At 33.5% G+C, this 27,224-nt stretch overlaps 1 protein-coding gene across 2 annotated transcripts in view; it reads right to left on the bottom strand.

Annotated features, from left to right (window-relative positions):
- Positions 1-784: 784 nt before the first annotated feature.
- The window catches only part of LOC126825026 (N-acetylglucosamine-1-phosphotransferase subunits alpha/beta), a 50,952-nt gene continuing 24,512 nt past the window's right edge, over positions 785-27,224 (bottom strand). Inside the window, exons 16-29 of one of the 2 annotated variants that reach the window (XM_050554435.2) lie at positions 24,792-25,003; positions 22,687-22,829; positions 22,315-22,445; positions 20,860-21,119; positions 19,225-19,409; positions 17,337-17,489; positions 16,086-16,152; positions 15,569-15,670; positions 15,365-15,450; positions 8,980-9,078; positions 8,071-8,125; positions 7,508-7,620; positions 6,483-6,573; positions 785-4,597 (exon numbers count right to left, since the gene is read on the bottom strand). In XM_050554435.2, coding sequence (XP_050410392.1) covers positions 4,490-4,597; positions 6,483-6,573; positions 7,508-7,620; positions 8,071-8,125; positions 8,980-9,078; positions 15,365-15,450; positions 15,569-15,670; positions 16,086-16,152; positions 17,337-17,489; positions 19,225-19,409; positions 20,860-21,119; positions 22,315-22,445; positions 22,687-22,829; positions 24,792-25,003 — 1,805 coding nt within the window. In that variant the 3' untranslated portion in view covers positions 785-4,489. Of the gene's footprint in view, positions 4,598-6,478; positions 6,574-7,507; positions 7,621-8,070; positions 8,126-8,979; positions 9,079-15,364; positions 15,451-15,568; positions 15,671-16,085; positions 16,153-17,336; positions 17,490-19,224; positions 19,410-20,859; positions 21,120-22,314; positions 22,446-22,686; positions 22,830-24,791; positions 25,004-27,224 lie in introns of both variants that reach the window. The other variant, XM_050554436.2, reaches the window with a different exon arrangement.

The following is a 27,224-nucleotide window of genomic DNA, read 5'->3' as shown; positions in this document are numbered from 1 at the left end:
ACAATCGGGGAATCGAAACAACGCCAGTTGACTCAATGACAGACCTTATGATAAGGGCGCATGCGCTAACCATTCCGTCATCCAACTCCCCCTATCTTCATAGTATCGTATCATACATTGCAAGCTGTAAAATCTGACCATGCCTCAGATTAACTTGGACAAATCTGTTCTGAGCTTTATTTAACGAAGCGGTTTAGCTATTTGTATAATTCTCAGTTGATAAGAGTTGTTATAACAATTTTGTTATAATTCATTTGAGTTGTCACCTGATTTAATTAGATTTACATTGTTTAATAAATATTCTAGAACCAGTAATTGATCTTTTTATGATTGAGCTCCAGTCCATTAAATTTTCATTTACTGGTATGTTTCGTGGTTATGGCACCCCTTTTGCATCAGCATGGACCTTGAATGTCAGTTAATAGGAGAGACAGAGAAAATAGGGTTTAACGTCCACTCCACACAAACCATATAGGGGTCTCCAGGGCCTGACATGCGACCCCACACCTTGTCGTGTGCAAGCGGAGAATCGAAACCACACCACCTGACTCAATGGCGCACCTTATGATGTAACGCACGCGTTAACCATTCATTCAGCCCCCCCCCCCCCCCTTCAGTTATTAGGAATGACTATTTTAAAATATAAACTGTGAATAGACTGTAAAATGCTACCTACCTTTAGGAAATGGGCTATCAAATATGCTTGAAGTATAGATAATTTGTTAAGGGAAATTATCAGAAGCAGTGCCTTATGGGCTGATAATAAAAAAACAGTAAGGATCAATAAATCTTTACCCCCAATTTATTTCTCATATTAACATATATGAATTTATATGGACATTGTGCGGTTTGAGTATCAATATTTACGTTAATCAACTAATTCAAACAGTCAACCACAACAATCCTATTAAATATATCTCCAATGTGACTACAAAATATCAAAAACATATCTTTCAGATATACCTTTTAAGTAACTCATATATTTAATAATTCAACCCAAGCATATATTTAATTATTATTTCCTATTTTGTGTTTTAGGTATATGTGGTTTAATTGTGGTATAAATAGTGAATAGGAAACCAATTATGTGTTTGATAAATATAGACCTAGTATATAGAAAACATTAACAATGATATCAATAAATCGAACAGATTTATTTTGCTTCATTCTATTACAGGGTATATCTGAAACAAGCTAGATTTATCGATTTTTTCCCCATGTTTTCATTTTAAATTGTGTGAACATGATGAGTATGCGTAGTGACAATAATTCATTATATTTATCAAACATTACATGAACAAAATGTACAGTTGGTTCAGTAGCAAGTACAATTCAACAATTATTACCCACTATTCTTTTCATAAAAAAAGAAACTATGCCCACCTGCAGCTTTGTTAAGGAGGCAGTCAAAGAAGCAATAACTACATCACAGGGTTTCATCGACGGGAGTCATTACCTCGGTTTTAAATGAACGGGCAACTCTTGATAGTGTACTTCTTGATGACTAGCCAAACATTAATTTTTTTTTTTTTTAAAACGCGCCCAAAATCCGACTGAAGATTGCTTACAAGGTATCAGTGCCAGGGGCAATGTCTCTTTGTAAAATCAATGAACAAGCCAACACTGAGCCCAAAATAAATAGATGGAACTCATCATTAATTACTTGCAAATTTATCTTTTAATATAGAATCTGTAGCCTTAGCAGATAATGTTCATCATTGAACTCAGCCAAGACAGTCACCTAACCAGAATTCTATCAAAATGAGAAGCACGGTCATTGTTTTCCAAAAGGTATGATGGACAGATGGCCAGACGAACCAATTTTAAGTCCCTTCATTTCTCTGAAAAGCAGAGGATACCAATTTAACAAGATTTCTTTGACATGGACAATATCTTCACATAAAATCAATATACTTCCTCACAAAATGTGGGCATATAATAAAGTTAAAACAAAGCAAAGATATAATACATATGATATGGGACTAATTATGTGCAGGATATTTCATATATTTACAGATTTGTGGTAATGAAAATATATCAACAACAAGTAAAATCACAGATTATAAAAAACGAACATATATTATCTTAATTGAGCAAATAACTGATGGAATGCATATATACTCTCTCAACAACAAGATATTTCATTCAGACATGAAGAATTACAAAAAAAACATGAACAATATGAAAAGAAAAACAGCTTCTAAAAATAATTATCTGCATTACAAATAAATATGTGTACCATGAACCCAACCCCCACTAATGCTACAGGGCTTACAATTAATTGTTTATATGATGACCAATAGATTTTTAAAATGGATAATAACCAAATTCAGTCTTTCTGAATAGATATTGATACTCCAATTTGACACTTAAAAGATTATAATCTTGACATCTAGACATCTCTAATTACATGTAAAGAGAATAACAGTTCCAACAATTACACATATACAATGCTTGGATATTTAAACACTAGCCCCAATAAATGTGGGTGTTTAAACATACAATATGCAAGAGCTAAATCTACCAATTGCAGGTCTTTCTTTAGGCCTGAAATGTTATCTAAACAATTAATTAGATATTAATCAACTTATCCAGACCATAATCAATTCTCGATGGCATCGCTAGCCTGTGATATTTACTGGATTAGGATTAGAACCCAGTCTGCTGCTTCTGAATAAATCAAAAAATGGATAATTGAGACTATGTTATTTATCTTATCGACTTCATAGTAATCAGGATTGAGGCTAGGCCCAAAATTTAATTGCTAAATACTCACTTCAGGGTGGATCAATTTGACAGAAATTTTCAGATATATCCCTTTACATTATCTAGTTTTTAACTACCAGCTCTTTATCTAATCACCCATAATGTATCTTTAAATATATCTGAAAATCCTATTTGAATGACAGATTGATATTATCAGTCAATCACAGTCCATTTTTTGCAGGTCATCAGATAAAGCCTGGTTGAAGGTCTACATAATTTTATATTACAGTGATGTCTGATCACTCCGGATTGCTGTGACGTCCGATATGATTTTCATGTCCCCATTTATTTCCTTATTACTTCAGCCAAAAAATCGCTGGTAAATCCGGATTCTGTATGTTCCGGATTCCAACATCAATCAGCCGTCCCGTCACATAATTTCCATTGAATCGACACCGTATAATCCGTACTTCAAACGATGGGTGTGAAGCATCCAATTATCGGTGAGATTAAAACTCAAGGGGTGTGAAGCCAGAAAAGATCTGCAATAGGCAGATTTAGCTCTTGCATAATGTATATTTAATAATATTACTGCGGTTACTAATCAAAAAGAATCCCAACTTTTAAAAACCATTAATTATTCCCCAAATATTCATATTAGAAATGTCAAGATAACAATGTTAGCTTACAAAATATATAATATAAAATCCATTTTAGCTTATAAAATATATAATACAAAACCATTCTTCATTCTTACCACACTATTACATCTATATACAAATATACATTCTATTCAAATAAATAATATATAAGTTAAAATGACATGTTGGTGCTTCTGTATATTATATGTTTTGTGAACTCTTTAAAAGACTTGAGTTTTGCACAATATTAAGTACTGATGTCAACTTAAAGTCGGAGCTAAACCTCTTTTATTTAGGCTAAAGTTTTGAATTGGGTTGATCTGCTGTTACTACCTTATAGGTATATTATCTATACTAATATTTGTGACTGTCGTTTGTCTGTCTGTTTGTCTGTTCGGGGTTGGCGGCTACACTAGGTCTGCCCCGAGTCTGAAATTTGGGGTATAGGGGTAGCTCGGACCGGGGAGTAACATAGGCCAGGTGGCGTTAGTCTACCACTTCCGGTTTCGGGGTTATGACCCCCGAGCGAAGCGGGGCATTCTTCTAGTAGTATCATAATTTCCTTATCATTCATTAGGCAGAATTCGATTTTTTTGTGGCTTAATTCACTGAATCAGTTATATCTTAACAATGGCTCTTTCTCTACCAGAAAATTAAACAACAGACAAATACTCACTTCACAAAAATCAACAAATGAAATGTAACTATTATAAACTAACTTCATATTTCAACCTAATCAAAGAGGTTTAGTCAAATAAAAAGGAGTATTGTGATATGTTAGTACTATCTAAGAAGAATGAATCGTTATTGCACAAATAGTTAATCTCTCATTTTAAACTGACAGCATTCACACATTCTACACTATACTATAGCCTGTGCTTGATCAGCTAATCTTACGCAGATCACAACCAATATTCAATATCAACCAAGTCTTCTATCAATAGTAATTATATAGGTAAACTAGGCTATAGTGTTTTTGTAATTTATCAGCTCAGTGTACAGTAGAAATGATGGCAACAAATTATATCTTAGCTACCATTTGTCATTGAAAACAAAAGATCTGTCAAGGATTATAACACTAAAAGGCAATATTATACTGAACTTGAAAAAACCTCAAGATTTAACAGAGCCCACAGTTGATGTTAAACATTAATGATATTTTTGGAATGAGTATTATAATCAGCCGAGAAAGAAGATTTACGTGATCTTTTTCTTGAAGGTGGGAAATATTTTTTATACATAGCTTCAACCTGAAATACATAATATTCATATATTTTTAGAATCATTCAATATTTGAAGCCCTTAAAATTTTGTAAATTTGAGTGTAAAGCCTGATTGCCACTGGCATGAATGGATTGAAACGTCACTAGTTTGAGTGAAACCACCACTAACCAGATCAAGCAAAATTTTAATCGTTTGAAATTCAAACTTGGAACCATATAATTGTTAAATTTTCAAATGATTGATTAAAACGAGAACATTGAATCAACTTTCTTGTGGCGGCACGAAAGACATTCATCACCAAACAAACTATCAGTCAGATGAGTGGAGTACTATTAATGGATGCCAGTTGAAATTATCAGGCCCGTAACTAGGGGAGGGCGAAGGTCGCAAAGGTCCCATGCAAAAAGTTTCACACACACACCCCCCCCACGTGAAAATATTGTTGACCTTAACAACAATAGATATACATTGTCCGTCAATTTGACAGCACCCGCCCTGAGAACACTTCCCGCCCACTTGGTTGCTTTGAGCTAGTTAACTTGATTTAATGTACTTATAACCAGTGGTTACTATATACACACTGCAGCAAGTTCACATCAATCTGATTAAAATTATTCGACATATTAATGTTTAAGTATCGGACACTCAAAAAAGCTTTTCAATTTGTCAATTACACCCTTAATTGGCTGGTGATATCACAGGGACTACACATAGTTATATACATTATCTATACAATATATCATTGTCTATACACACCACAAGTTGACAAGTGTTTATTGACATATGACTGGCCTAATCATAATCTCCAAATGATAACGGATAGTCATTTACAAATCGCATTTCAATCTATTTGACTTTTATGATACATTTTGCATGAACACATCTTTTTACTCCTGTACACTTTTACTCAAGAAAATTAAAACCACAATACTCTTCTGATGGAAATGTATCTCAAATCGTTTGGACTGCACACAATGGTAGAGGGACTCTATCAAAAAGTCGTGAGTATAGAGGGCGGTTCATCTTCTCACTTTGTCGAAATTATCAATGCTCTAAATTTATATGATTATTATTTGAAGCCATTTCACCTCTTAAAAGCCCACAGCTATTTCTATTGGTTTCATTGATTTTTGTCGATAACAATTTCACACAAATCTTGTTGTTTTAATCTTAGCTAATCACTGTTGGTTTACTGTCAGCTTATTCCGATTAAAATGATACAAGGATATGGCTACAGCGACTGTCTTTGTTTTGATATTTTAAAACAAATTCTAGATTGGATCTTAAATTAAAATAAATTAAAAAACAAATTATTCAGTTAGTAAATTGTTTTATTTAATTAGGGGATTAAGAAATTAGTCAGTATATAGGTAATTAAGGAATAAACATTCGGTCACTGTGACGTCACTGGCGTCTGAGGGGATTGAAAGTGTTTTCGATAATTGGCAATGTCGTTTTTATGAGAGGTCTCTTTTTGCGACTTTTATTGAAGATAGCTGAATTAATTTTAATCAGATTGGTGTGAACTTGCCGTAAAGAGGATATAGTAACCATTGGCTATACCTACCGAAAAGTTTTCTCGCCCATCTTATGTGCCTTTAAGATAGTAGTCAAAATTATTATAAAATTGGTTTTCAAGGAATAAATTACAGAACAGTATAAAATGTAAAATGTCTTATAGATCACTGAATCATTATTGCTAATAAAGACATTTTTGGCTATAAATGTTAAATTATGTGACGAATGGTTGCAGTGAATAACTGACAGTTATATGGAGTTAAAATTCTCTTTGGGTGGGAGGGGCAGATGGTCATTAAAGCAGGTTTGATTATACAGTGAAGAGGATTATATGAAACTTCTATTTTGTGGCTAATTTACAAGCCATAAAATAATAAAACAATACTAACAAACCTTGTCCCCAAAGAAAGTAGCAATAGTGATTATAACTAATACAACTAAAGCAATATTGGTCCAAAACTTTAACCAATCTCTATACTTCCGCCTGAAGGAAAGACAAAAAAAATATGCATTCATTGATAACAGTTACATATTTAGTTTTGTATTTTGGGGTCAACAAGTTAATCAGGTGGAAGTGGATGTAAAACCCCAGGAACAAACAAACCAATCAATGTTTAAGAATATCTTTACTATTGCAGAGCTAACAACCTCTGTTTAGTTTTAATCAAAGAGAGAGAGGTCAATTTGACTCAATGCTGCTTGACTCGATGACAGACCTTAAGATATACAACACACATTTCAGGATAAGGCCTTTAAAGCTAAGCTAAGTGACCTATAATATTAGGATTTTAGCACAGTAACCTTTAATACTAAGGGAATAAATGAATGAAATGAGGTTTAACATCCTACTTTTCTGCACCATCGAAATGATGGAAATGAAATGGGGTTTAACGTCCTACTGTTCTGCTCCGAACTGGGCTAATGAAGACGGGCATATGCCATACAGTGTGGTATGAGTGAAATTTTGCCTGGACAGCGGCAGTACGGCCTACTCCTATATCGAATTCCAACTGTCAAGGGATCTTTTATGTGCACGCCAATGTGTACACAGGGCCTTGGTTTTTCGTCCCATCCGAATGACTAGACAGCTGTTCTTGTCAGGTCCCACGTCCTACATCACTGACAAGGGGGAAACACGCCGGAAAACCTTGATGAACTTTCTCGGACGTGTACACATTGGCATGCATGTAAAAGATCCCTTGACAGTTGGAATTTGTTTTTTGGCCCGTTCAAATGACTAGACACTTTTCCTCGCCAGGCCCTCAATCCTGCTACACTGTCAAGGGAAAGCTACACAGAGTATTAAAGGAACAAACCAAAATTTTGACTTGATCTGATATGTTAATCTAAATAATACTAGTGCAAATGTTTGGGTATAAATCATTCAAAACAAATTCTATATAATACCCTTAACTCACCATTCTTTCAATTCATTAACATGTAAAAATCTATTTCGATAATCTCTTGGTAATTCAAAATCCGATTGTATGGGAAACATAGATTCATAGAAATCTTGTAGTATAGCCTTTACCTGAATAGAAGCAAAACATACATTTTTTAATAATATAATAATAATCAACTTGTATAGCGCCGAGTGTTCCTGTTATTATGCTGCTCCAGCGCTATAGGCACAAAATAAATATTACTTCACAAACAAAACAAACAAAATTTCCTTATTCAACACATCTTTACCTACTACCAAAGCCTGCTTATACCAATTCTTCATAATTGTTTCATTATCCAAATTTATATATTACATCTGTTCATGATTTGTTGATTATGGCAGTTCTGAGTGCAATATATGACATATAGGCTAACTAACTAATTACCAAAAATGTTGGTCTGTTATGTGAATATAAATAAATGACTAGTGGTATGACCAGTGAGCATACCATGCATCTTATTTAAAGATCAATAATTGAGAATAGGCTAAGATTTGTATTTCAGTAGCAGAAGGGGGATTAGACAATACTATACTTACTGTCTTCGCTTCCTCTTGACCATGTTCTATATCATCATTTATGCATATAAACTTCCTATATGAATATAATATAAAATAAACATACATATTATCAGACCACATATATATCATCAATTAAATATAGTCACACACCAAAATAACATAACCATTCAATTAATATGTAAAATTTAACCAGCAGCATTAATTTATACACATGTATTTTCAGATCATATAAATTATATAAAATTAAAAATAATATTTCAACCAACTGGCTAAGATCTGCAATAAAACAAAACAGAACTGCTTAAAGGGACTATCCCAATTTGAACAGAGTCTCAAAAATAAAAGTCTGTGTACGCATGAAATTTAAGCGTCAAAATACAGCTCTCAGAATAGTGTATTTAATTTGTCTCAAAATTTCAGCTCATAATATTGAGTTGTTTGGACATGAATGTCAAAACCGCTTATCCAGACACGTAACCCTTTCAAGATTTCGGGTCAATTTATACTTGATAACGAAAGGTAAATTTCACCTACACATTATTTTTATAAAATAAACGTCTAGTTTTATCCGGACACTGTATAATACAGCTTGGGACGCCGTTCTCCATTTCCAGATGAAGACTGATGGGTTTAAGTTGTTTGAAAACGTATCACGTATATAGAGTTAGTAGCTCGCCCCTAAGGTAGAAGATTTTAAGGGCTTTAACTTTAACACAAAATTAAGCAGTTTTATTCTCCAAAATATAATTGAGATTGGCCCTTTAAAATGACATACAGTGTACATTATAGTAATGTTAGGAAACACATCATATAATGGTACTCCTGAATTTTGGTTAACTTTTTTATACTAAGTAGAATTATATGTCAGATTACTGTTGCATGACATGCTGATATCAAGTAATGTCGGGATATGAAAATCAAACTTACTTTGGATTTTTTCTGATATCATCTAACTGACCTACTACAGTTGATACATTTGTTTTAATCATTTTAAATGCTACATCATTATCATCTAATATAGTAAACCTAGAAAAAGTTATAATATAATTTATTTACATGATAATTATACATCCAATATATATACAAAATGTACAATATACATACAGTTATGAACTAAAATGAAATGAAATGGGGTATAACGTCCTACTGTTCTGCTCCGAACTGGGCTAATGAAGATTGGCATACCCCATACAGTGTGCTATGAGTGAAGTTTTGCCCAGACAGCACCACTACGGCCTACTCTTATATCGAATTCCAACTGTCAAGGGCTCTTTTATGTGCACGCCAATTTGTACACAGGACCTCGGTTTTTCATCCCATCCGAACGACTAGACAGCTGTCCTTGTCAGGCCGTCCATCCTGCATCACTGACAAGGGGGAATCACGCCGGAAAATCTGGATGAACTTTCTTGGCCAATGCAGGGATCGAACACCCAACCTCCCGAAATGAGCCAGCGTCTTACCCACTTAGCCACCATGCCCCCCCCCACCCCACACTTCCAGGTATGAACCAGTACTGTACAATATATATACAGGTATGAACCAGTACTGTACAATATACATATGGGTGTTAACTGGTAATGCACAATATAAATATAGCTGTGAACCTGTACAATATACATATAGGTTTTAACCAGTACTAGATAATACAAAGGTTCACCCCCATTTTGACTAACCCTCATTTTAACTACAAATTTTAATTACCTCCAAACTACTGACCCCTAACTAACCAGAACTGAACAATATAGTTTGTTTTCTTTAACATAAAAGCAAAAATATAGACTCTGAGTAAATTTTTGTTTTGACAAATATTTGGAGATTACATTGAGTTTAATACTTGCTTAGCTATATGAGATGAATTGTTTCAAATTTTGTACATTCCCTCTTTGAGTTCACTATCATTCAATCAGTTATATTTATCATATTAGAATTGTTTTATAATAAATATCGTGTTTATGTTTAATTTCAAGACTTCGGAAGTAGAAATATTGTGTTTATTTATTCATTAACATTGTTTGATGTGTATATGGCAGGACTTTGTGAGTTATAATTTGTAGTTTCTTAGAGAGGTTATGTCACAAGTCTAACTGGATGGATATTTGTATAGAAAAAATAATGAGCGTGGTGAAGGTATTCATTAAAAGTGTGTAACAGCAACTTAACACTGTAAAATGTACCACAACTGATATATACACTCAAAATGTTTCAAACCACAACCGCCCGACAGAAAATGAAGATCAAATCAAATCTAAAAGTAGCCGCAGAAAACGGGAACGAGAAGAAACACAACCTGCAGAGGCATGCAGGGGGTTCCGAAAGAGGGTATGCAGATCAAATTTAGGGCACTTAAGGAGGTGGAAGGGCAGCGGCAGGAAAGTTTTGGTTCTGTGGCACATGCTAGAAATGACTGGACATATATCTGAGCCATGACATACACTTGGTTGAGGGATTAAGTCCTGAAGATCAGAACATGAACATTGTTAGCAACTATCTGTGTTCAGTGACTAATAGTTTAACAGATTAAAAGCATCTCATTGGTTGGGAGATTACAATCTGTACTAGTATAACAGTTTAAAGTCACCTCAATCTTGTCTGCAATATCACCACGGTGGAAGCGGACCTTAAATAAAGCTATTTCACACATTCAACTCAATCAAGTTTGTAGATCAATCTGTATTCAGTTTAAAGTGCACATAAGATGGACATGAAAACTTTTCGATACGTGTAGCCAATGGTTACTATATTAACTTTACGGCAAGTTCACGCCAATCTGATTGAAATTAATTCAGCTATCTTCACTCAAAGTCGTAAAAATAGACCTCCCGTAAAAACGACTTTGCCAATTATCGAAAACACTCTTAATCCCTTCAGACGCCATTGACGTCACAGTGACCGAATGCATATTCGGAACATTTATTCCTTAATTACCTATATACAGCCGGCGTGTGTTTTCATTAACGTCTGACTGATTCCTTAATCCCTCTAAATAAATAAAACAATTGACTACGGAATAGTTTGTTTTGTAATTCATTTTAATTCAAGATCCAATTTAGAATTTGTTTCATAATGTATGGTCGCTCTCTTTTCTCACGACAACGATTTTAATATCCTCTGCCATCGTGTGCAGTCCAAATGATTCGAGATACATTTTCGTCAGAAGAGTATTGTGGTTCTAATTTCCTCGAGTAGAAGAGTACAGGAATAAAAAGATGCGGTCATGCAAAATGTATCATAAAAGTCAAACATGATTGAAACGCGATTTGTAAATGACAATCCGTTATCATCGTACGGCGCCTTTCTGCATGCAGATTTGACTTCATTACTCTGAAATAGACCGTAAAAATGAAATACGAAAAAATATTTCAATATACGTTAAAATTAACAGTACAAATAAATTTTGTTGGTAACCATCTAAATGGAATAACAGATTGAGAAGGGTCATCTAACTATCTCTGTGTATTGATAATAATATGGGTGTAGTGTCGTTAATATCGGTCATTAATTAATCAATCCGACTAAAGTTATAGAGACATATGATCATAAATTAATTTACACCTCGGTGTTAGCAGTGAGTGTTAGTGGGATTAAGAATGCTGATTAGGTAATTATCTTTTTTTACGCCGGCCAGATCAAAAACATCACTCTAGGTGATTTTTGATGGTGGCTGAGGTTAACAAATCTTTCAGGGATGGATTCTGTCTTAAAGCTGTAAGGCAAGGTTGGGGGAAGGCCCTGAGGCAATCGTTAGAGCTATGGAGGATAATTATGCCAGTTGTCCTTGATGATTTTGCTGATGTGTACTGAAGTAGGATTGTAATCCGTGATAAAGACTGGACGTTTGTTGGTCTCAGGGGTTGTTTTGGTTGTTAGGAGATTGTTCTTATGAATTTGATCAGCTTTGTTTCTATTTGATTTGATTATATCTCTTGGGTAACCCTGTTGGAGATAATAATGTTCCAGTTTGTCTGCATGTTTAGTATAATCTGTGTGGTGTGAGCAGATACATTTGATTCTGAGAAATTGGCTGTAAGGTCCCTTATGTTTGATATGCGGCGGGTGGTATGATGTATAAGAGAGAGAGGGAAATGGGGTTTAACGTCCACTCAACACAAACTAGGTCATTTCGGGACTAACATATGGTTCAATTTTATTTCAATAATTCCCTTGTGTGTAGGAGTTTTAGCAGTGGGAGGAAACCGGAGGACCCAGAGAAAACCCACAAGGTTGGACAGGCGACCCTACTCCTTGTCATGTACAACCGGGGAATCAAAACATTGCCAGTTGACTCAATGTCAGACCGTACGATACAACGCGCACCTGCTAACCATTCAGCCATCCAACCCCCCTCTTGAGATTAGTTAACTTGTTTACGAAAAATTACGTATTCCAGTGCTATTGTGTAGCAATATTGATAATGCCACATGTTGCAAAAATGTTGTGTATATTGGTTACTCTTATCATACACAACAATATTCTAGGGGGCGCTAGTGTCATTAGCTGTGAAGTTAGTTATCCGTTAGTTATTTAGTTATTCATTATTAGGATTTACGTCACAATTCTGCGATCCGTAATGTCGTAAGTGATGGTCTTAAACGGATACATGTGAGAAATATGACCTGGATAATTAGATATTTTTTCTTCATTTCGAAGTTATTGTATTACAACTCAAAATTATCCAGGTCAGTGCGTTTTCTTTTGAGCATGTGATTATATGTGTAAGCTACTGGGATGATTTTTCTACAGTCAATTCAGCTATTTCGATTATTTACTGTAAGTAGCCAAAAGGGAATATTTCATTAATAAATAACTATCCTAAGACTTACTAATATTTCAGTTTTAAGTCCAAAATTTAAACATGCATTATGCAAGAGCAAAATCTGCTTATTACAAGTCTTTCTTTAGGCCAGAAATGTTATCTAAATTATCAATTAGACATTAATTAACTTATCCAGACCATAATAAACTCTCGATGTCAAGGCTAGCCTTCGATGTTGGCTGGATTAGATTCCTATATGCCACTAACGGCCATTGATAATTAAATCAAAAAAAGTGGATAATCGAGACTATGCTGTTTATATTAATGATTTTAGTAATGATGACCGAGACTATGCAAAAATTTCACTTGCTTCTTTTTCGGCTCATAGTGGATCAATTTGACTGAAAGTTTCAGCAAATTACCTTTACACTATCTAGTTTTTAACAAATACAGCGAGAACTGCCATCTCTTTATCTTATCTCCCATAATGTATCTTTAATTTTTTGTGTACACCATGCTGAGAAAGTGGAATAGACACATGAATTCACAATACCCTACCATGAATAAAAGACAAGAAATATGAATTTATTTTGTAAAGTTTTCGTGCGTTATCAAAGATAGGTTGCCAGGCAACAAAACATACGCCCACAGCAGCTATATCGTCCGGGCAGTCAACAAGAGTTGTCGCATATTTTTACTTTTTTCGGTAATGAAACATTTATAATACATTAAAATCTGATTAAGAGTAACAAATCATTAAGTAATTATCAGAAAACCATTAGAATTTGTTAAGTTTTTATAAAGTTCTGCGCCATGCTAACGTTTAGCATACGAAACTTTTAACATCATGGATTTAGCTGTTTAAGTCATATACTTGTTCGTCTCAAGACCTTAAACACTGTGTATAAATTTAAAGTCAATCGGATATTAACTTTAGCCTCTAGAGCTTCCACAAGATTTTTCAAGGTGATCAAGGGCCATAACTCCGGCAAAAATTATCGGAAATCGCTGAAAATCAATAGGATTCTTAGTCTCATGACCGTAAACACTGTGTATAAATTTAAAGTAAATCGGATATTAACTTTGACCTCTAGAGCTTCCACATAATTTTTTGAAGTGATCAAGGGCCATAACTCTGGCAGTAATTATCGAAAATTGTTGAAAATCAATAGGCTTCTTCGTCTCATGACCTTAAACACTGTGTATAAATTTAAAGTCGATCTGATATTAACTTTGACCTTTAGAGCGTCCACAAGATTTTTCAAAGTGACCAAGGGCCAGAACTCTGGATGTAATTATCGAATATCGCTGAAAATGATATTAACTTTAGCCTCTAGAGCGTCCACAAGATTTTTTTAAGTGATCAAGGGCCATAACTCTGGCAGTAATTATCGGAAATCGCTGAAAATCTATAGGCTTCTTCCCTTCATGACCTTAAACATTGTGTATAAATTTAAAGTCAACCGGATATTAACTTTAGCCTCTAGAGCGTCCACAAGATTTTTTGAAGTGATCAAGAGCCATAACTCTGGCAGTAATTATCGGAAATCGCTGAAAATCTATAGGCTTCTTCCCTTCATGACCTTAAACATTGTGTATAAATTTAAAGTCAACCGGATATTAACTTTAGCCTCTAGAGCGTCCACAAGATTTTTTGAAGTGATCAAGGGCCATAACTCTGGCAGTAATTATCGGAAATCGCTGAAAATCAATAGGCTTCTTCGCTTCATGACCTTAAACACTGTGTATAAATTTAAAGTCAACCGGATATTAACTTTAGCCTCTAGAGCGTCCACAAGATTTTTCAAAGTGATCAAGGGCCATAACTCTGGCAGTAATTATCGGAAATCGCTGAAAATCAATAGGCTTCTTCGTCTCATGGCCTTAAACACTGTAGATAAATTTAAAGTCAATCGGATATTAACTTTAGCCTCTAGAGCGTCCACAAGCAATTTTGGACGCCGACCCGCGGGACGGATGGACGGACGGGGGCGACGACAATATACGACGACATTTCAATGTGGGCGTATAAAAATGACCAACGGTGAAAATTTTGAAGTGGAAGCCTTGTATTGATCCATTGTTAATGCCTGAATTTTGTGCCATTGACCCCTGTGACCTCTCAGTGTATTTTAGACTGCAAGAGATTTTCCCGATTCACCAAACACAAATGTTCATATCTTGGCTTCTAATTAAGATATCTTCAATCCGAAAACTATTTTATGTTATTTAAATGTAGCTTTATCAAATAGGCATTAATAAATGAATTTTGCATTAATAGCCCTTTTATAAGCTTCAGTCGAAATGGGATGTCTTTATGGAAGATTTTATTTTAGCTATGGAGAGGATATATATGTAGGGATAACAAAACCATCAGACCGTTAGTCTGTGTTATAAGCCATAGTCGAAATGAGATGTAGTCGAAATGGAAGAATACCAATATAAATATATATGCAGGTGTGAACTGGTAATACCAAGTTTCAAAAGTTTAATGCTTCAATTTGAATCAATTTAGTTAATCATTTGCAGTAAATTCATGAAGGAAAAATTACTTACTTGTACTTGTTCTTTGGTTTAAATTTGTCATTTATAAGATCATTTATTGCCTCACAGTTTAAGAATATTTTTCTTGTAACTTGGGGCTGATAAAAAGAAAGCGATAACATTAATTCAGAAATAAGACCTGGTAGATGATATAATACCAATCTGAGGACAGACAGTTTATTTTAATGTCAACCATTTTAAATATATATATCTTACCATATTTTTATCATAATAAGTCTCTGTAACTGTTTCTATAAGAGTTTCTTCTGGTGCTGTATCAGAACAATTTCTAAAAATATTCTCTAGTCCAGTTAATATCTAAAAATAACAAAAGATAGTTTGTTAGGCAACAAAACATAAGCCAAGGAGTCTACAAAGGTTGTCACATATTCTTACTTTTGTAGATAAGTGAAGCATTTATAAGACCTTAGCCAGTGTTTTAGGCTTAAACACTGACTAAGAGCAACAAGTCATGAGCGTCCACAAACAATTGAAGATGATAGACGGATAAACGGACAAAGGTGCCAACAATATACAACCACATTTCAATGTTTTGGATGTTTTATCATTCCTATGAACATATCTCATTACGGTACAAATTTAGTAGGCACTGTAATATAATTATATACATTAAGTATGATGACTGCGCATTTATTTCAAGACTTATTTTTATAATATTTCTAATTCAACTTATGGCACATATCATTATAAATCAATTACCAAAAAAGATTACCTCTAAATAAAGTGGTAAATCATATAGTCGAGCAGCCAATGTACGTATTTCACGATCTGATAATACTCTATAAAAGAACATATATATATATAAGGGATATTTTAATCATGGTATGAAAACACAATTTCTTTCATTTAAGAACATTGAGTGCTCTAAAATGCACACTTTAAAGCTAGAACTGTAAATTCTGTTCATAAGATGTGACATATTTTGTTATTTGGGGTGATAAACTACATATTGATCACCAATAAAAATACCAATTTTATTTACCAACTATCTTCCAAAATTGGTCCAAAGGCATGATAATAAAGGGTGCTGATGACAACAAAAGTCAACTTCGCATGAATTTTCATAAAATCTGGCATGAACAATGCTAAATGCAAGTCCATGAATCTAATGGTTCACTTTTTGGCTGGTATCCATGGAAACGTCAAAACTGATGAGTTTTCTTGGAAATTCAATAAGTTCATGCTTAAAAGAAATTTTGATAATCCCACCCGTAGCTCAACAGCAGAGGTTATAAGCGAAATTTCAACACCAAAAACCTTAAAAAATATCAACTCAAGTATTTTAAAATCTTTGTTCATTATTTACCTTCAAACAAGATTTTGCGATTTTAGGTAAATTCTTTGAATATGTCCACAACAAGTGTTAAATTACATGTAAAATGTGAATGTAAACGGTTAATATTTACTTTAGGACACTACTCCGCCACGCTCAAAATCATTTCATGCATTCAAAAATGGTAGTCTTCGAACATCAAAAAAAAAGAAATTCAGCCATGTTCCAGTCGTGATATATTGTTAACCTGGATATTCGCGTCGTAGAGGCAATTCCTTCTGGTCATGTGACCTAATTGGGATACTTTTCCAGTGTGAAACTGTTGCGAGAGGCAGCTATGATTGTTTACTGTGGATCACGTGACCAATGTGTACAACATCATAATTTATTTAACAACTGATATAGATTGGGATAAACCTTTTCATTTGCTATAAATATTCTTTTTCTTTCCGCTTGTATCTCCATTATTACACAACAAATGATTGGACTGTTATGTGTCCTCTGGGTTATTTTACACATGGAACAAGTGTGCAATGTCTTAATAAGATTGGTGTAGAAAAGTTAGTGCATATCTTAGACTACTCAATGCCCATAATTCAATCTCATTTAATCCATAAAAAGTTAAAATTGTAGTAATGCTATTTACTCAAGAATAATTTCTTATAGAAGATCATCAAATAAAGGTCTCACCCTGAATGATCGGTATCCATTTTGTCAAATACATCTTCAACTTTTATATCTTCTTTCACACCAATAACATAGTAGAAAAAGGAAAAGGCAAACTGCATATCTCGAGAATGACGGACTTGATGAGAAGATGTTTCATCCCATTCATTAGGAAATCTGCAAGACACAAGATCCAACCATGAAATAACACTTGTATGAAAATGAAGTATTATTACATTTCAATATACATGTATATATATATATATTCTCGCAGACATACATCATTACAGTACATCATGTTATCGCTTTGATTCACAGAAGACACAACAGCATGCTTTACCATGACAACTAAGTCTACGTCTGCATACACATGTAATTCATTACTATTCATATAAAGATATTAGTTATTCATGTTAACAATAATGTGTTAGTAGGGTAGATGTAAGGTAATAATTGTACATACGTAACAATGCACTTACAATGCACTATTACATTTTATATAACACATTCTAACATAAGCAAACAATCACAGCAACAAACAAAATCAGAGAAATGAAAAAAAAATTCTTGAACTTGTAAGAAAGTAAGAAAAGAAAGCGATTTAACATCTTGTATTTTCAGATTAACATGGTAATTACTTTTTTTTTTTTACGGTAATGTGTGCCATCAAAATGAGGTTAAATTTGCTTAGATGTTTATATTTCTGCTCCTCAAATTGCAAGAGATTTTTTTTTAAAAATGCACTACCATCACAAACATGGGATCTGTTTTTTTTTGTACAATCTGGGTGTAGAAATGTAGAACAGGTGGACTAAATTTCACTTGATGTTCAGTAAATTGACCACAATACTCACGTCCACATCACGAACATTTAATTATCTGTTTCTAAATGCAAGAATTAAGCACGGAAATACCGCGAAAAGCCGCCATTTGCACTGTTTACATTTCGCTCTGTCGTAGGCTACAGTTACTCAGACAGTTTGGAAGAAGACAATTTTATATCAATGAATTTCACACCATCTACGCTTGTTTCCATCTGCTTGACACTAGTTTATAGCATTATGGAGTATTATATCTAAATAAATTAAAACGCACCCCCCAAGTCACCTGAAATAATTCTACCGTAACGACACCACAGTAAATATAGTAGTGGTTGGAATGGAAATGCACACGGCTCGTTGCTTGCTGTATTTAATCATTTAAAAAGTTTTAAACAATTTCCATAAATAAAGGCTATCAATAATTTATAAGACAATTTGACAAAATCAAAAAATCAGGTCGGAAAAATATTTTATATATAAATATAATTTGTAGCGTAAATAAAGTCCGGATATGTGAGAATGGAATTCCAGGTGGCGTTATCTGTCCTTCGCACGCTGTAGATGTAAATAGGGTGCCATGCACAGGTGTGATTTGTGTTTTGATTTATTACAGATATTTTAAAATCTGAATTCTACAACTCAACGGTGAAGTATTCGATTTAGTACGGAAGTGTGGTACCACGATACTTTGCGGAATTCACTTGGATACGGATGATAGAATTGTACGAATCTTCGAGTCGCTGAGCCAAAGCAGATTCGCCGACTTTCAAGAACTTTTAGGCAATCCGATGTCGAAGAAATAAAAAGGTTTAATATTACGATATTTATATAGAGCAGTGTACGTCAAAGACCTAACCACATGCATGTGTACCTACATATGGATATGTGTGATGTGATTAGTCTTTGAGTTTGATAATTGAGAGTGACAGGTTATTTACTGCAGGTAGCTTTTTTTTAAACATTTCGAGGCCTGTTTACAGGTATCTTCTATTTATCCTACGTATGCATTTTTAAAAAATAACGGTATTCTGTGTATTTTTAACTCTTTTGCCATACCCATGTAAACTTTTAAAATTCTACTATATATTTACCTATCCTGTAATTCTGTCATTATATTTTTATCTATCATATGTGGCATGTGTGCTGGAACTTTTCTTGAGTCAAAACCAAACTGTTTATTATATATCTTATTTACATGACGTAAAGAATCACCAAATGTATCTAATAATTTTCTACCATGAAATGACTGTATTGTATAATCTTCTTCTTTAATTGTCTTAAAAATAACATATCAAACCTTTACAAATTACAATAAAAATAATGTATTAGCCTAAATATTTAAAAATATTTACATATAAAAATAACATATTAAATAGTTATAAATACCAGCGGTTGCCAGGCAAGATAAAAGAGATGGATAGAGGACAAGCTATAAAAAAAACAACCCAAAAACAGTGATTTTTCGTACAATCAGGGCCATAATCCAAGACTATCGAAAGGGACTGAGATCTTTAAGATATAAAGATATATTCTAAGTTTCATCAAAATCGGATAAAAATTGTGACCTCTATTACATACTTCTAAAATCAGATAAATATTGTGACCTCTAGCGGGCCAACCAGCTAAAAACGTGACTTTTCATACAATCAGGGGCCATAATCCAGGAAGTTAAAGTCCAATATGCACGAATATCGGAATGAACCAAGATCTTTGGATATAAACACAACCTCGATATTACATACTTTAACACTATTTGTGTACAAGAAGCAGCCATTTTGTCTGGCATTTTCGGTACGATTTTCACAAAATTCAAACTCAACCATCATTATGGTGTAACGGTGATATAATTGAATGTTTTTTTAAATCGGATAAAAATTGTGGAATCTAGAGGGCCCATAAGCTTAAAAAACATTATTTTTCATACAATCAGGGGGCCACATAATCCAAGAAGTTATGGTCCAATATGTGTGGATATTGAAAGGAACCAAGACCTTTGGGAAATAAACATACCTTTTAAGTTTTATCAAAATGGGATAAAAATTATGACCTCTAGAGTGTAAATATTTACAAATTACAGTCCTATCATTGAAAAGAATCATCTACAGTGTTTTGTATTGTCATTAGCATCCAAAGTATTGCAAAACGTGAAGAGCCCCGGGGAAGAACGATTTAAGTCACTTTTTCAACGAACCCCACTTAATGGCGCCATCTGGTAGCAAATTGTATAAGCTTTCTGTGGAACAATCAATTTCAGGTAAAAACGATCCGAGTCACATTGAACCAAGGCCCTTCTGAAATGGCCTTCCGGACAAATACATGTCCATCGTACTGTTTATTTGACCTTAATTTGGCTGAAAAGTGGAAGTCAGTTGTTGTACTGGTGATTATGATACGTATTAAACATCATTTTGAAGTTGTAATTAAACCCACTCATTGTTCTGTTCGCATCAAGCATTCTCGTCCAAAAGTCTATTTTGAATTTTATGTGACTTAGATCGTTCTTCCCCTGGACTCTTCATATGTTATAGATATGCTTATTCTACAGATCATATCCAGAATTTAATCCATTTCATAAAAATTTAAACAAATTATGGATAACTGAAATTAAATTTGGACTGATTCAAGATGGCTGCAAGCATTTCATAATGCAAGCCGTTTTTATATTGAAATATCTTCATTAATATTTATCTGAACACAGACATTTATTTATTAATAAATTTACTTACAGATTTAATATTTTTAAAGAGTTTTCTCTTCTCCCATGGAAAACCATGATAATTATCAATTCTCTGACTTCTGTTCAAAAATAATTTATCATCCACAGATTCGTCAGCATCTTTTTTCCACAACAACTTTCTTATAGTAGAACGTATCTTAGCATCTTGTGTATTCTTAATCTTTTTTATATTACTATTTAACCTCTTTGGTAAAGTCTTTCGCTTTAAGTGGTTTACTTGCTTTTTAAACCCCTTCTCTGTAATTTCCCCTAAATACAGAAGAAATCTATTAATGATAATAATAACAATAGTGATGATGATAATGATGATGAATATTTACACTGCTCTCATTCCATCAAAACATTATGTTCATGGTGCAGGTTTGTTTAGCTCCCGAATTTAAGAACAATTTTATAGGTAACTAATAATTATAAGAATCAAAGAGATGAGATTTTAGTTTTGATCTGAAAGTTTACAAACATTGAGATTTAGTGATTTACAGTTAAAGAGTTACATAGTTACATTGTAACTATACCTTTGCTGCACTGAGATGCCTTTATATTATCTTTTTACAAAAAGATAGGTTGCCACAGCAGCTACATCGTCCGAGCAGTCAACAAGGGTTGTGGCATATTTATTCTTTTGTAGGTAATTGGGGCATTTACAAGACAATTTCATACAGATCAGATTATAATTTGTGTCGTTTGAGGGTTCACAAGGTTCTACAAACTGAAACAAGGGCCTTAACTCTGGAAGTAATTTTCCCCAAAATTTTGAAATTTGACACGCTTTTTCGTTTTACTAATTTAAATAATGCATATAAATTTCATACAGATCGCATGATAACTTTTGTCATTCAAACGTTCACAAGGTTCAAAGTAAAACAAGGGCCATAACCCTAGAAGTAATTGACGAAAATTGATGAAATTCAATTGACATCCGTTTCACAAATTTAAATGATGCATATAAATTTCATACATATCTGATAACTTTTATCAATCGAGCATTAACAAGGTTGAACAAAGTGAAACAAGGGCCATAACTCTAGAAGTAATTATTGTAAATTGCTGTAGGCTTCGTGGTTTTATTAATCTAGACATAATAAACGGAAATTGCTGAAATTCAACAATTTACATAATGCATATAAATTTCACAAAGATTGGTATTAGAGCGTTCACATGGTTCAACAAAGTGAAACAAGGGCCAGAACTCTAGACATAATAAACAAAAATTGCTGAATATATCAATTTTAAAACAATAAGATGATAACTTTTGATATTAGAGCATTCACAAGAAATTGTGGAAGGCGGAGGGACAGACGAGCGGACGGGGGCGACGGCAATATACGTCCACATTTCCATGTGGGCGTATAAAAACTTTCAAATGTATGCAAAAGTGCATTTTATCTTGATATAATTAAATAGTGACTGGAAATAGGTATAAAGCATTACATGAAGAACATACCAGTTTGTAGATCTGTTTCTAATTGTAATAACTGAGCTCTAATTTTCGGTGATAAATCTGTATTATTACTGTTAAAACTTGCTTCTACATAAACATCTTTACTTTCTTTTGTGACCTGTATTTGTGGATATCTGCAAAAAGATTCCAGAATTATAATTTACTTCATGGCATTTAAAAATAGGATAAAAGTTATCTCATATTGTAACACTTCATTTAACAAATGTTAATGTCCTCACCATTACCTTCAACTAATTTAAATTCAAGGATTTTCCATAATTATTTCGAATTTAATTGTACCATGGACCTTGTAATAGGATCCATGATGATACATAAGAAAGAATGGGGTGGAATTAAAAAGAAACATTCTAGTACCTCTCATTTTCTGGAATTTCTTCAAAAACTAACACCTCTAAATTGATATCGTCATCTGATGTAGTATTACTTGTATTATTACCTCCCTTGGACAAACTTTCATCAAGAGAAACACTTGTATCTACAGTAACTGTGAAATTTTTCTATAACAAAAATAACAAATAACATATACTATGTATAGAAGTATAAGACAAGCATAAATACTGTTTCTAATCAAAATACATACAATTTATCTATCAATTTTGCCAGACAGCACAGACAATTTTGCTGCTGGAAGCCCCAGTTTATGATGTTTAGACTGGTAATCTGAAAGGATACTGAGATTATTAACTGAAATCCTACTATCAAGCATAACTTTCCTGTATTTTGGACAAAATTGTAAAGTTCTGAATATGTGACCCGTGCTGGCAAACTGAGTCGCAATGAGAAAATTTTGAAAATTGAGTTATTGTTATTCTCCATCTCAATGCCTTCAAAATGATGTATGGTTGGTTGAGCTATGTCCGTTTGAAGCTGTCCAAGCAAGGAAAGTAAGTTTTTAGAAAAAGCAAGTTAAAGATGTCGGTATGTTCCAAAATAAAATCACATAGCAACCATGCCATTTATTTGCTATTTTGTCACAATATTTTATTCTTTAGGTTTTCAGGGGTGCTGAAGTTGAAAATCGTGGTAAAATTTTGATCCGAGATTTGTTTTATATAAAAAAATGTTTATATATTTTTTCTTGACAACTACAAAATTATCTCACGCAATGAACTGTTTTCGTAACAAAACATCAATTAGTAATCTATGTTTTGCATATTATAACTTTTGTGAGAATAACTTCAGTTAATCTCCTCAATTAATTAGCACCTAAGTGCCAGTGGTCAGGTGATTAAGTTTGTTGATTGGGTAATCAAATTTAGTTTCAAAGAAGCCATCACACGACTGAATTAAAATGAGGTTTTGTGTATACAATAGGTCTATTGTTATTTTCAAGTACTGTAACGGTATCAAAATATTAATCCCTGATAGAAAGACAGAAATTTCAATTTCATTTGTAAGAAATGCTTATGTTCACTTTCGTGCATTTTGGCGGCGGTGTAATGACACAAATAATAGCGGACTTGTTGGTTGTTGACATTTTTCCACCCCATGGTGATAATAGAATTTGAAACAATCCAATTTGGTATGCTTGCTTGTATACTTTGCATGCCGTTTGAAGCGACAGTAAATGTGATTCGGCTATCAGTAAAATTCTCCTCATAGAAAAAATTATTGGCCATATGGTTTATTTCCATTTAGGTCTATAAATTATTTGTTTTAAGACGAAACGAGATATCAAATAATCACCGCTTGGATCAATTATTCGGAATAATGATTGGTCAATGGCCCTATCTTTGGTAACTGTCAATCAACTAATCATTAATCTGTGACAATTGATTAGTAATACTCAATGATATGATCCGCTTGATGATTAACTTACAGTAGCGGTATGCTTACACATGGTTTTTGTTAACACTCAACAGCAATCTAGACACGATCAGAATTCAAATTTTTATTTCTGCAGCTTCTCAGAGTGAGTCGCAAGTACCCCCAAAATTTATCACCAAAATCAAATTCCTATCGCCAGCTTGAGCCTCGAGACAAGTCAGCAAACAAATTGTGTGGACTGCATTAGCAACAAGCGGGGTTTTAAAATTCGTTAGTATTCGTTTACAATGAATTCATCAGTAATACTTTGGTCATATTTATAAACTAGAGATTCGCCGCTTTACAACGATGCCAAGTATTATGTAAGATGATTGACGCCGAGCGGAGAAAAATAACTATTTTCGCTGAGAACTTTAAGAGAAAATACAGATTTATAAATTCGGTACTCTTACAAAATGTCCAAATAAAGTGTTTTATTGCTATTTTGATCTTTTTGGTCGATAGATAGTATATTTATAGACTTTATAAAGTCTAGATGTGCAGCTTTTTCCCCAGGATAAAAGGATGAAACAGATGCATTTGTCCAGTCAACCAATATAAATGAATGGTAGCCATTTGTATTAACAGATCAATTATCAAAAATATCTGGACTAAACGATTTAGAATCAGAGAAATTGGTAATATAATCTTACCCATAATTCATGACTTTTATTACCATCATGGCCTTTTAAACTGAAGACTAGCAATGTTTTATTGTGATTATCATTGAGCAGTAATGTTAAAACTTTATATTTATTAGCTATAGCTACTTGTCGTATAATGACACTTGAATTATATACTGCTGATGTAACCATACCATCCATACCAAATACACCAGTTAGATTAAAATATCCTATTCTTTCACCTGTAATACATACATAAATATAAGCAGATGACCAAAGGATACTGTTTCGCCAGTATATGCTGTACATGTCCTACGCAAGTCGGCAAATGTCCAACCTGGAAAATACCCCATTGACATAATACAGGTAAGTTAGTGACTTTTACACCTTTATTTTATTTTTCTCTCCATAGCATTAAGACAATTGTTTGTGGAAAGCCATTGAGCAAAGACAACTTAACACAGAGTACAAATTGACAGGCTACAACAGTCACAGTCCATCAATATATGTTATATAAATGATGATAGTACTGTTTAAAGGAGCTAAGTCTCTAATTCAATATTTTCCATAATATTCAAAATTAAAATCACAAATTAGAATTCCCTATTGGTCCATTTCAATCCATATTGATGTTGTTATGTTGCTGTGAAAATGTGGGATCCTAATATCCAATATTTAAGACACAATGAACGTTTTACAATATGGTAGAGTCATGTACCATATTGTTTCAGGCCCAAATCAATGAACAACGAAAAACATATCTTAAATTACAATGCGATAGTAAATAGTGATGGCTGATTCACAAATGATAAAATAATAATAATAAAAAAACAAAAACGTTTAGAGAGAGAGAGAGAAATGGGGTTTAACGTCCACTCGACACAAACTAGGTCATTTTGGGACAAACATATGGTTTAATTTTATTTACATAATTCGCTTGCGCGTAGGGATCTTTAGCAGTGGAAGGAAACCGGAGGACCCGGAGATAACCCACGAGGTTGGACAGGCAACCCTACTCCTTGCTACGTACAATCGGGGATTCGAAACCACGCCAGTCAACTCAATGACAGACTTTACGATACAGCGCGCGCACGCTAACCATTCAGCCATCCAACCCCCCCAAAAACGTTTAGAACAGAGAGAGAGAGAGAGAAAGAGAAATAGGGTTTAACATCCACTGGACACAAACTAGGCCATTTCTGGACTAACAAACGGTTCAATTTTATTTTTTAAAAAAAATAGAGCCACACACCCTTTAATCAGACAAAATTGTTCGTTACCAGTAGGAATAATGTTACAACTGTTTAGATGACTGATAACAGATTTAAAAAGATAGGTTGCCAGCAGCTAAATCGTCCGAGCAGTCGACAAGGGTTGTCACATATTTATTTTTTTGTAGGTAATTAGGGGAATTTAATAGACAATTTCATACAGATGAGTCATGACCTTATAATTTTCGTCATTTGAGGGTTGACAAGGTTCTAAAAACTAAAACAAGTGCTGTAACTCTGGAAGTAATCTTCAGAAATCGTTGAAATTCGACAGGCTTTTTCTTTTACTAATTAAAATAATGCATATAAATTTCATACAGATCGGATGATAACTTTTGTCGTTCAACAAGGTTCAACAAAGTAAAACACGGGTCATAACTCTAGATGTAATTGACGGGAATTGCTGACATTCAATAGGCTTCTTCATTTCACTAATTTAAATGATGCATATAAATTTCATACAGATTAAATGATAACTTTTGTTGTTCAAGCATTCACAAGATTCAACAAAGTGAAACAAGGGCCATAACTCTAGATGTAATCAACAGAAATTTGCTGAAACTCAATAGGCTTGTTCGTTTTTCTAATTTGAACGATACATATAAATTTCATACAGATCGGATAATAACTTTTGTTGTTAGAGCATTCACAAGGTAGAACAAAGTGAAACAATGGCCATAACTCACGACGTAATTAACGGAAATTGCTGAAATTCAATAGGCTTCTTCATCGCACTAAATTAAATGATGCATATCAATTTCAAACAAATCGGATGTTAACTGTTGTCATTAGAGTGTTCACAAGATTCAACAAAGTGAAACAAGGGCCATAACTATAGATGTAATCAACAGAAATTTGCTGAAACTCAATAGGCTTGTTCGTTTTTCTAATTTGAACGATACATATAAATTTCATACAGATCGGATAATAACTTTTGTTGTTAGAGCATTCACAAGGTAGAACAAAGTGAAACAATGGCCATAACTCACGACGTAATTAACGGAAATTGCTGAAATTCAATAGGCTTCTTCATCGCACTAATTTAAATGATGCATATCAATTTCAAACAGATCGGATGTTAACTGTTGTCATTAGAGTGTTCACAAGATTCAACAAAGTGACACAAGGGCCATAACTCTAGATGTAATTAACGAAAATTGCTGAAATTCAATAGGATTCTTTGTTTTACTAA

This window comes from Patella vulgata, chromosome 6, assembly GCF_932274485.2.
Source record: "Patella vulgata chromosome 6, xgPatVulg1.2, whole genome shotgun sequence".
NCBI classification, from domain to species: domain Eukaryota; kingdom Metazoa; phylum Mollusca; class Gastropoda; family Patellidae; genus Patella; species Patella vulgata.
This window is presented reverse-complemented; position numbering and strand designations above follow the sequence as displayed.